At 34.8% G+C, this 11,391-nt stretch overlaps 2 protein-coding genes across 2 annotated transcripts; one reads left to right on the top strand and one right to left on the bottom strand.

Moving 5' to 3' along the window:
- Nucleotides 1-2,472: 2,472 nt before the first annotated feature.
- Nucleotides 2,473-3,362, bottom strand: LOC105046031 (calcium-binding protein CML42). Its single transcript, XM_010924514.4, has one exon. It carries the CDS (start codon nt 3,266-3,268, stop codon nt 2,711-2,713), a length of 558 nt encoding a protein of 185 aa, XP_010922816.1. The 5' UTR covers nt 3,269-3,362; the 3' UTR covers nt 2,473-2,710.
- A 2,570-nt stretch (nt 3,363-5,932) lies between these two features.
- LOC109505851 (uncharacterized) lies at nt 5,933-8,700 on the top strand. The gene is made up of 2 exons (XM_019850582.3): nt 5,933-6,422; nt 8,048-8,700. Exons 1-2 carry the CDS (start codon nt 5,977-5,979, stop codon nt 8,565-8,567), a joined length of 966 nt encoding a protein of 321 aa, XP_019706141.1. The 5' UTR covers nt 5,933-5,976; the 3' UTR covers nt 8,568-8,700.
- Nucleotides 8,701-11,391: the final 2,691 nt, after the last annotated feature.

An 11,391-nucleotide genomic window follows, 5' to 3' on the forward strand; every position in this document is an offset into this window, starting at 1 on the left:
ATCATCCGTCTGCATGCACTTTCATTGTACTTATCTTTCCAAGGCCAGAGACGGAAGAAAAAAAGGAGGATCCCCTCTCAGCAACGATGCCCCTAATCCTTTCCTTGTCTTGTGTAACGAAACTAGGGAAAAAAGTGCGAATATTTTCAAACCAAGTGACGGATAGCTGAACTATAATCTATCTATAATATATTTTTTATATATTATTTAAGAAAAACTTTTAGAGCCATACTCCTCAACTTTGGATCAATCTCAAATAAACTTTCTGGATTTAAAAAAATTTAAAATGAATCCCTCAAATTTACAAACTGCTCCAAAACGTCTATATCTATTAACAAAGGAGTGCCATGCGGTCATCTCATATCAAACTCCCCTTCATATTATAAAAAGATATCCATTACAGAGTGGTATCAGGACTCATCTTCCTTTATATGAATCCGCTACTAGATCATCCATCGCATATATCTTAAAATGATTCAAACTCCTTTGTTCATCTATTTGCACAGATCTCAAAGCGATAATACATGATCAGGACATCTATCCATCTACGCATATCTCAAAGTGACTAATAGATGACTTAGATTATTGCCTAAATATATCTCAAAGCAATCTTATGGAAAATCCAGATTATTCATATCCTTCGATAAATATTTCAAAGCGATCAATGGATGATTAAGATTATTCATCCATTTGTACAGATCTCAAAGCCTAGATTATTCATCCATTTGTATGGATCTCAAAGTTGGGTGGATGATCTAGATTCATACAAATAGGGAGACAAAGAAGGGCTTTTCCCCCACTTTGATTCCATAGGCATCACCTTCCCCATTGATAGGAGGCTTCGATTATTGAAGATTCCAACATCATCAACAGAGACAAAAAGGAGGGGTGGGGGTGTTGTGGATGGTTCGAGTTTGAGAGATCGGGGTCTAGTGGGATGAAAATAAATTAGGATATTCGGAAAGGTCACATTAGAGATTATTGGGGTGGAATTTAAAGCCGGAGATCGAGAGATTAGGGAATGTTTGGGCTTAGGAGGGTGCAGAGCCCTGGATTTTGGGAAGAAAAGTGCAATTCATCAAAGTTGAGAGGGAATGAAGTGCCTATGCTTCAGGTGCTACTGTAAGAGTTTCATTAGTGCTATCGCATATGCTCTCTACTAGTTGTTAGCAATTTGGAGGATGAAAAAGAACAAAAGAAGAGATGATTTGAAAGGAATGATGCCTTTATAGATATTAAAGTAATTGTGGATGATTTGGATATTCATCCGCTTACAAAATCTCAAAGCAACCATCGATGACCTAGATATTTATTCGATCGCATAGGTTTTAAAGCAATCATGGATTATTAAGATATTCATCTATCTTCATAGATCTTAAAGCAAGCACGGATGATCAGATGTTCATCGCCTGCATAGGTCTCAAAATGATTAATAGATGATTAAGATTATTTATCTACTTGCATAGAACTTGAAACAATTTAAATATCCATCAGCTTACATAGATTTCAAAGCAATAGCATGGATGATCTGAATATTCATCCATTTACACATATCTCAAAGTGATCGAAAATGATCTAGATTATTCATCCACTTGCACAAATCTTATAAAGATGTCAGCAGAGACTAAAAGATGGAGAGAAAATTTTCATCAATCGAAATGATAGACTAAAGTCATCCATTAGTTAGTCGAAAGGCTAGTTTGGAATAGTTTGCAAACTTAGGCATCCGTTTGAAGCTTTTTAGAGCATATTTGGTTTGCATCCAAAATCAAACTGAGAATCATAATCGAAATAAATTGGAATGGTAATCAAGAATGACTATACCTTCCAACATGTTTGTTCATGATTGAATCATTTGGAATTGAAATCGAATTTGAATGTTAAAAAAGAGTAAAGATTGAGACATTTCAATTCCTCCACAATCTATAAGATTAGAATGAGAATAAAATTCTTTCTAATTAAGTAGTTAGAACGGAGACCATCCATTTTTATTACAGAGTCCAACTATCCACAATCAGATATATATACTTAAAGTCGGTATCTTTGAGGTCGGACCAACGTTAAAAAGATATTATTATAATTTTATTCATTGTTTTAATATCTAGATTCTCACCGGCGCGCGAGCTTTTTCTCTGCCATGTGATTTGACATGAGCATGCTTCTTTGCTCCGGATGGGATCTATGTGCTTCATACCATGATGCCCAAATTCATAAATATACATGTCCGGACAGATAGCAGTACAATGAAAGACTTCTAAAATCAGCATAATGGCAGCCCAATATTATAATAATAATAAACTTTCCTTTCATGCTACAGACGAAACAGCACTTCAACCACTTCCACATTGAGTAACAAAACAATCAACAAAAAGAGCATCCGCACTAATTGGCTAAGCTTTCACATCCTACCTCGTTTAAATCTAATGCACCACATTTTGTTTTAACACAATGATTAACTTAAACAATAAAAAATAAAAGCAAAATTAACCGATACCAATCAGTCATTTTTATCCAAAACATAACAAACGTCGCCACCACGTGTCCAATTTTGTCCGGACACAATGATGTTAATAGCAAAATTATTAACATAATAAATTTCCACCCTTCCGATTGACTGGTCAAAGCATCAAAACAAGCATACCTAAATAACATACGATACATTAACGCTAAGCTTGAATTAGAAGGAGTTGGCTATATTAATACTAATCGATTAGTTGGACTGGACGGTGATGGTGCGCATCATGTGCTTGAACTCGGAGAAATCCACCAGTCCATCGCGATCGCGGTCCACGGAGCAGATCATCTGGTGGACCCGGTCGATGCTCTGGCCGTCGGGGAGGCCGAGCTTGTCGAGAACGATCTGGAGCTCCTTGGCGGAGATGAAGCCGTCGCCGTTCTCATCGAACACGTTGAAGGCCTCCAGCATGTCCTCCTCCTCGGCGGCCTCGCCACCGGAGGGTGGGTCGCCGAAGAGGGCGTCGCCGAGGGTGCGGTGGAGGGACTGGAAGTCGTCGAAGGCGAGGCCGGCGGCGCCGGGGCGGATGTAAGCGGTGACGGTGGAGGTGAGCTCGGCGGGGTCGGCGCCGAGGCCGAGGCGGTCGAGGGCCTGGCAGATCTCCTCGATCGTGATCTCGCCGTCGCCGTTCCGGTCGAAGAGGTCGAACACGCGCCGGAGGCGGAGGCTGTTGAGGCTCTCGGAGCGTAGCCGGAAGGACGGCGACGGGTGGGCGACTTGCGTGGAGATCGGCGGGGCCGTCGAGTTCGCCATCGAGATCGGATCGCGAGGAGCGGCAAGAAAAAGAGACTATTCTCTCCCTCTCAATGGAAGCAATTGATTGGGGCCTTGGGATTAGTGGGGTGGGGGAGGGTCTTATAGGAAAGGCAACGGTGGGGGTGGCACGTGGTTGGATGCGGAATATAATTTCCCAATTTAGAGTATAATGTCCAATTAGGAATTAATAAAAGGGATTTAAAAGTAGTAAGAGAGTTACTTGGGCGTTAATTATGGGGTTAGCGGGTGGTAAGAGCGTTATATGAGACAAGAAAAACTTTGGGATTGGAGCGAGATTTGGAAGATCTAATTAAATTGTTTGAGAGAAGTTGTCGGCATAATTTATTTTCTTCTAGCAGACAGGGATGGCAAACTATTCGTACGAGAAGTGCTTGGCTTTGCTACCGCGTCTGGGCTAGAAGTCCTCCGTACCGCGTGAATCATATATCATTATTGAGAAAGGCATCTGTTGACGGAAATTTCTTCTAAAATTTTAATATTAAAAAAAAATAAATTTTAAATATTGATGTGATATTTAGAGTTCTGAATTGTTGATTTTTTTTTTTTCTCCTTGTTGTTTTGGGGACTCTTCTTTCTTTTTTATTTTATTTTTTTTTAATAAATTTTGATGATTATTATGTTAATACATATTAATTTTTTTTATATCTAAAAAAAAAAAAAAGCACCTACTGCTTTGCATTGAATATGATTCTAGTAAAAAATTTTTTTTTCTTTTCATATGATTTTTATTGTATGAATTTAGCATTTATGAAATAAAATTTTGGATTGTTTCATATGCATGTGCAATTACGTTTGATACAGATTTGCATCATTTGATGTAAATTGCTTGATGACTATGATGCGAGAGAGCAAATGTCATTGTAATATTTTTATCTTGAGAGAGTACGTGTCATTGTAATAATTTTATTTTTAATAAAAAAATAGGGAATAAGTATTATTATTTTATTTAGCAAATGAAATAATTACAAAGAGTGAGGAGTAAAATGCTGTAAGAAAAGAAAATAATAAGAAAAAAAATATAACAAATTTCAAAAAGTAAGAAGAAAGAAAAAGGAAGGAGTGGTAGAAAAGGAAAGAATACTCAAAAAATTCCAAAACAGGGAGAGGATATTTGATTGTGATTGAGCACAACATGGAAGGAAAAAGAAGAAAAATAATTTACCATACGTTGGAGTCATCCTATTCCTTGGAGCAAGACTTTTCACAGAAAAAAATATTCTACTTTTTCTTCTTTTACAAGGGCAAAGAACTTTTTGTTTTTGCTAGAAGTACCGGAAAACCTTTAAACACGAGAAGGAAAGAAAAATAAAGATGAGGGCAAGGCTCAATATCATTAGAAATCAGAAATTTCATGTTCATGCACGAGAAAAGTTTCTCTCTAAATCAGCCTTTAATTCCTTGAAAAGCCTTTTGGATGGCCTTTTCAGCTCACTTATCCTCCAAAAAAAACAAAATCCACGAGCAGAAAGTATTAGTGGATGGTGATATGATATGACAATCTAACCAACAACATCCACCAATTAGCACCAGGAAAAGAGGCTTTACATCTAGTATATCCAAGACTTTGTTCTTTATAACATCCATGAGTAACCGTCTATATTTTTGTTATGCTCCAAATCTATCATCCGAATTGACCACAAGATAATGTGACATGCTTTTTAAAATAAGATCCAAAAAAAATATGCAAAATATATAAAATTATTGAAATCTCCATGTTATTGAGAAATATAAATCTTATTTGATAAGAAAATAAAATAATTCATCATTCACAAGTAATATGAGTGGTTCAATTACAAATTTTAATCATATGATGAGCATCAACGATGTACTAATTATTCATTCTCTCACTAGATTCTCAAATCGTAGCCGAGTATTAAATATCATGCAGCTTTGAAAGAAAATAAAGAGATCATATGAGTTGATAGTTCAATAAGAATTTATGCACATCTATACTAACATAAATAATTTAAAGATATAAAATAGTAAATAATTAATTCCAAAATAAACATAAATATCATAAAATCATACACCAATTGTCCAACACTGCTCAAATAAATTGGCATGCATATACATACATACATGATCAAGCATCACGTTGTGGTGGAATTATTCAAGAACTTTCACCTTCCCACCTATCAATTATCAAATCAGCCACCATCGTAGCTTTGGGTCAAAGCATGCCTACAAATACATACAGATAATGTTTCCTGACAGCCGCCCTTCCAATTCTTTACGTACTTAAATCTCTGGTCTTAGGAAAGAAAATTTCCATTCCAGCTTTCTATAACGGTATAACGTTCATCTGATGCTAAGAACCTGTCTAATTTGGAGTGCCCGTGCATTCCAAAAGCTTGATAGGTTGGTGGAGTAATAGCCGATATCGTCGATTTGGATGATTCATTCAAAAGTCTATTGATCAACGAATTGTAATGCCTAATCAAGAGACCAATTCATCAGCATCTGATGTTGTATGAGACTAAAAGATAGAGACTGGAAATCTTGTGTCACAACTTTTTCTAATAGCATTAGCGCATCCCTGTATGTAGATTCCCAGAGCTTAGACAATGTAGACCAGGACAAAAACTAACAATTATAATAACAGCAGCCTTCTTCTCTGACTTCCTTTGATCTTATCCATAGTAAACAAACTTCTTATTCACTCTCCCTCCCTCCCTCCCTCCCTCATGGATCTCAGCAAAGTTCAAGATATCAGAGAAGGCATCACTTGCAGTTCTCATGAGCCAGATGCTGTGCTAATAGAGTTCGTCGATGATGAGGAAGACTCTTACATCGACTTAAACCTTGATCAGGAGACATCAGAGTCTGATGAGTTTGAGTTCCAAATCTCTTTGCCATCTCAATCTTCATCTAAATTTTGCTATCAGAGCCCGGCTGATGAGCTCTTCCACGACGGGCAAATAGTTCCACTCAAGAACATCTATGGTGTCAACAGAGAGAGCTCGCAGGCTCCAAATGCTAGGGCTAGTTTTTCTGCTGCTTATAACTCTATGGATATTCTTACCGTCGAGCTTCTTAGATGCAGGGAATTGAGCCCAGATAACTATGGAGCCAGTGGTGACCACCGGAGGTTAGCCGGCGAGTTCAACGAAGAGGAGCCAACTCAATTCAGGTATGTGAGCAACTTGTGACTGTTGGTTAGCTGAAGCTGATTGGTTCTTTTTTTTTTTTTTTTTTTTTTGTCAACAATGATATATTAGTCTTACCCGAGGAAGAATCCTGAAAGTCTGATTGATGGGCTTTTGGATTGAGGGATGGTTTACTAGTCTTCCATTTTTACTGTTGGGTGGCCAGCATTGGCCTAAGATTTCAACGTCTTGGCCAGAATGGTCTTGGTAGGTGAAATGAACCATTTGAAAGGGTACCAAAATGATGCGGATTTTTGAAGGTCAATTAGGAAAGACAAAAGCTAATGCTACGTTAGCCTTCCTCTATGTCGGACTTTTTCGATAAATAGATAGAGAAAATAGACCAAGAGAAAAAGTTAGGAAAGGTACTTTTCCGCATTCTTCAAAGAGGTAGAGCGAAAGAATCTTCTGTGGTCTGCCGTGATAGATATTCCTTCTAATTTATCAGATATTTTATTTTCTAATTTTTATGGATATATTTGCTCTAGATTGATTTAATAAATCCAATCTTACTAAAAAAAAGAAAAAGGAGATGGATACACATGAAAAAGCTAGGAACGGCATATTTAACACTATTCAAAGTTCTTATAATAAATTTTTGGTGACTATTGTGCTGATGCACATTAGTCTCCTTTTATATCTCAAAAAAAAAAGAAGTTCTAGACAGAGAAAAGCTGAGAAGAGAATCTTTTAGCATATAATAACTCATATTAGACAGAGAAAAGGCTAGGAAGGGCCTGGTGAAGGCAATGGTCTGGATGGCATCCTCAAACTTCTAGGTCAAGCCTCAAGCCGTAATTCCAAGAGCTCGAGTTTGGCTTGATCAACCCATTAATTCTGGCCCTTGTAAGAAGTAACGATAAGGTCCATATATAGGAAAATTAATTGGGGAAGGCCCTCGGTTTTTTGCCACTTGATGTCAAGTCCAGGCCATGTCAACTTTTATCCCTGTTATGTACGTTGTTCATGTTCTGTGATAGTTTTATACATAAAACAGGGACTAAAAAACTACATCGCCATCAAACCAGGAGAACCAGAAATAAAATTTTTTGATTAACAAGCCCTCATCTTAAACGGCCAGCAATGAAACCAGCTGGAAAATTAGTATTCCATTTTGTTCATTTAGATAGAAAGGTTTCAACTGCTTGGAAATATCTTGGTCTTATAATATTTCCTATTGTTGGCTTGAGCAATTTCCTATTTCTAGCTTGCATCTGGTTAAATGGTCAAAGCCACTCTTAATTCATATTCCAGTGATTTTTCCCCATTTTTTGTGGTTTTATGTAGGCACTTTTTGTTCTTTATAGATCATTAGCATGGTTAAGAATGTGCTTGGGCTCTATGTCTTTAAGTTGTTTTGGATGGTGATATGGCTCCCAATCCCATTTCAAGTATGATATGAAGCTATTTCCGTTTTACCTACTTTGTTGAATTCTAAAACTTGTATTTTTCTTCTTTTCAAATGTATGCAGCAAAGATATTGCCAACTCTAATTATTGGTAGCAAGCTTGATGGCTGTAGTTTTCGTCATGGCATACAGAGAGTCATTACATATTAATCTTTTGCAAACTTAGCCTTATCATAAAATCTAATTTTGACATTATTACAGGAAACATTCTAAGATCATGTGGCTTCTTAATGGTGGCATGATGAAGTTCTTGATCAAATTTCCACCAGAAAAGTTTCGATTATCTTTTATCTCTACAATGAAGTCTTACTGTTCTTTCTACCACCCTGCTAACAGAGGAAGCAATTATATAAAGCAGAAAAAAAGTCCTAGGCATTGGAAACTTGTGCTACCATCTTACAAATGGACACTACCTTGGAAGAGCAGAGGCAGCCAGAACAGCAACAACATTGATAATAAAACTAACAACACTCACAACCAACATGCAAGAAAATTAATGATTTCAGATATCAATGATGCCGAGAAATTAGATGCTTTTGATGCTCTGAGTTCAAATTTAGGCAGGGGAAGTCCAAATTTTGGGGTCTACCCAACCTCAATTCTGCAGTCACCATATCACACAAATGTAAGAGAAAAAGGAGTCATGGAGATGGATAGGTCTATAAACGCTGCAATAGACCACTGTAAAGTGTCACTTGGTAGTTATCAGAGGCAACGATAGATTCACCACTTGGCTTACTTTCCTCGGTACCAATAAGTTTACAATGGTTACCCCCCCCAAGCAGGACTTGAATATATGACCTCTTGGCCTCAACTAAATGTTAGTGCAGGTTTGGCCATTAATCTCACCCTCACCACTGCTTTTCTGAAGCAGATCTTGCTGCTTGTTGGTGTTGTAGAAAGCAAATAAGCTAGTGAGGAGGGGGCAAAAAAAAAATCCTGTGTACATAAACCATTGTTATGAATAAACATGTGGAATATCCTTAACTTCTTTTGTTTGTCGCTTCCCATGATTAACTTGTGATATGAAATGACTTATCACTAATAATAATTAATAGTAACTTGGAATCAGAAATAAGTCATTAATAGGTATAATTTGGTCTTTTGGTCCCCAATTGATGCTCCGACTCCTTCTTGGATTGCACGAAATATTGAGTTACATATATTTTTTTAATTGGGATTCTGGGTTATATGTAGCTGGAATTTTTATTTAATTTTTATTTTTCATATCTATCATTTTCTCTAATTTATATATTTTATTTAAAATTTATTTTCTTTCTTTTTTTTTTTTTTAGTTAATGCATGTCTTGGATGAAATCTACCAAAGCAAAACACTAGGCTTAGCCTAAGGTGGACTGAAATGCAATATTGCAAAATTGATCGTAAGCATAAGAATAAATCTCAAAATACATTCAATTTTCTTATAACATCATTTTTAGTAAAAAGTGATATAAATATGGTGCAACTATAGAAAAAGTGGTTTGCTTCTGATAAATTAATTAGAATGTATGATCTATATCTATACCTATATCCATCTATATCTGCACACACACAATATATATGTGTGTATATATACACACACACACATGCACATCTATATATGGATGCATGCTTGCTATCACTAGCTTTTTGCATAAAATCTGAAAAAAAGTAAAAGTTTCCCTATTTGATTCTTTGCATAGTTTCCACAAAACTTGAAAGCTTTTGCATCACTTAATTTCCATGTTATATCAAGTTTAAAATGATATCCAAAGAAGAATTTGAATGGAAAATACTAAGCCTCAGAGCAATTATATATCCCATTTTCTTGAAATATTCTTTCTTATAGAAATATGCAAAAAATGTGCTTTTATTTTGAAAAGTTAGTAGGTATGATATTTTTTTTTTAAGGGCTAGTCCATTGCTATGCTTACTTTTCTTTCAGTAAATTTAGTAGTATGATAAAGGTTACTCTATTTTTTATCTACTTGTACCATGAAGCTCTGCTTTATTTATTTAATATGCCTAGACCTTTTATGTAGATTTTGGTAGAAGCATAAGACATATGGTAATAATGAAAGTTTTGTCTGGTAGCACAGCTATGTTAAGTGTTTATGTTAAATTATATGGTTATCAAAAATTTTAGAGTAAGCTAAAAGCTGGAATTTTTTTTGAAAGGAGAAAACTACCTTTTATGTATTATAATATATTTGTGTAACTTAACTCCATTTAATTAAGCCATAATCCCCAACTAGTTAAGGTTGGCTGTTTCCTTTTCCCCCACTTTGTCAAGGATCATAGTTTCTAAAATATGTAGCGATATGAGGTCCTTTCTTTCTACTTTGTCCCATATGATTTGGAGATAGGTAGAGCAATAGATATTTTTAAAGCAATTAAAGTAGTGCAAAATCCATTATTGTCTATGCTACTAACTCTCGATTAATAATAATATTAGTAGCTATTATAGCATATGAAGATAGATTAATATATACTATAATATAATATAATAATATTAACTAAGGCACTAAAGGAGTAATGACATATAATATTAGTAAAACTATATAAAATATATTATATTGTAATATCGATTATCGTATTATGATATTTGTATAATATAATTGATAATACAAAATTAAATTTAGTGATGCAATCTAAAGAGTAGAATTTGATTAAAGTTGGTGGAAGATGGATATGGCATAGCCTATGCCTAAAAAAAAGGTGCATGTGAAGGTTTGATTGCATATAATCTATTCTAGCCTATGCTCATTTTTAAATAGTATTTTTCTAGATATAAAACGCTATTCGAGGTTTTATATTCCGACCAAACATCATCTATAAGTATTCCTACACCTTATATTAAGATACAATATAATCTAATATAATATAATAAGAGTAATTATGGCACTAAGAAAATAATAATATATTGTAATAGTAAAATTATACAAAATGTATTATCATATTATGATATTTATTTAATATAATTGATAATACAAAATTAAATTTAAGGGTATGATTTAAAAGGGTGAACAAAAACTAAATTATTGCAAAATTAATATGAAATAGCCTATGCCCAAAAAAGGGCCAAGAAAATTTGATCCAACATAACCTATTTCAAATCTATGCCCAGTTTATAAATTTTATTTGGTTGGTATGAGCCCTCTTCTAGGTCTTATACTCCAACTAAATACCACCTAAGTTAGTATAGTTTTGTAGAAATTAGATGCTTTCCCTAGTCCAATTCTCATTTCAAAAAATAAAAATATAAAATATAGGACAATTGGTTCCACAGGAAATAAGAGCTTTTCTTTCATTTAATTCTAGATTGAAGGAAAATAAAAAAGAGAAAAGTTTAAGAAAAGAAGAAAAAGGCGCATGTAAAATATAGAATATTGCAAAACAATAAAATTTTTGGAAACTTCAATTAATTCCCATCTTAACAAAAAATATTTCATCTAATTACCATTTTAAAAATAATATATGTCCGCTAATTGCCATTTTAACAAAAAAAATATATTAGCTAATTACCATTTTAACAATGGAAAGTAAATGTGCAAAAATTAAAAGCT

The sequence above is a fragment of the Elaeis guineensis genome, chromosome 5 (genome assembly GCF_000442705.2).
Source record: "Elaeis guineensis isolate ETL-2024a chromosome 5, EG11, whole genome shotgun sequence".
In the NCBI taxonomy this organism is placed as follows: domain Eukaryota; kingdom Viridiplantae; phylum Streptophyta; class Magnoliopsida; order Arecales; family Arecaceae; genus Elaeis; species Elaeis guineensis.

Bases quoted from the DNA above. Each gene is read 5' to 3' on its own strand.
- LOC105046031 (XM_010924514.4), bottom strand. From the start codon at position 3,268: ATGGCGAACTCGACGGCCCCGCCGATCTCCACGCAAGTCGCCCACCCG.
- LOC109505851 (XM_019850582.3), top strand. From the start codon at position 5,977: ATGGATCTCAGCAAAGTTCAAGATATCAGAGAAGGCATCACTTGCAGT. The intron at 6,423-8,047 runs GTATGTGAGCAA...ACATTATTACAG, and splicing joins GAGGAGCCAACTCAATTCAG to GAAACATTCTAAGATCATGT.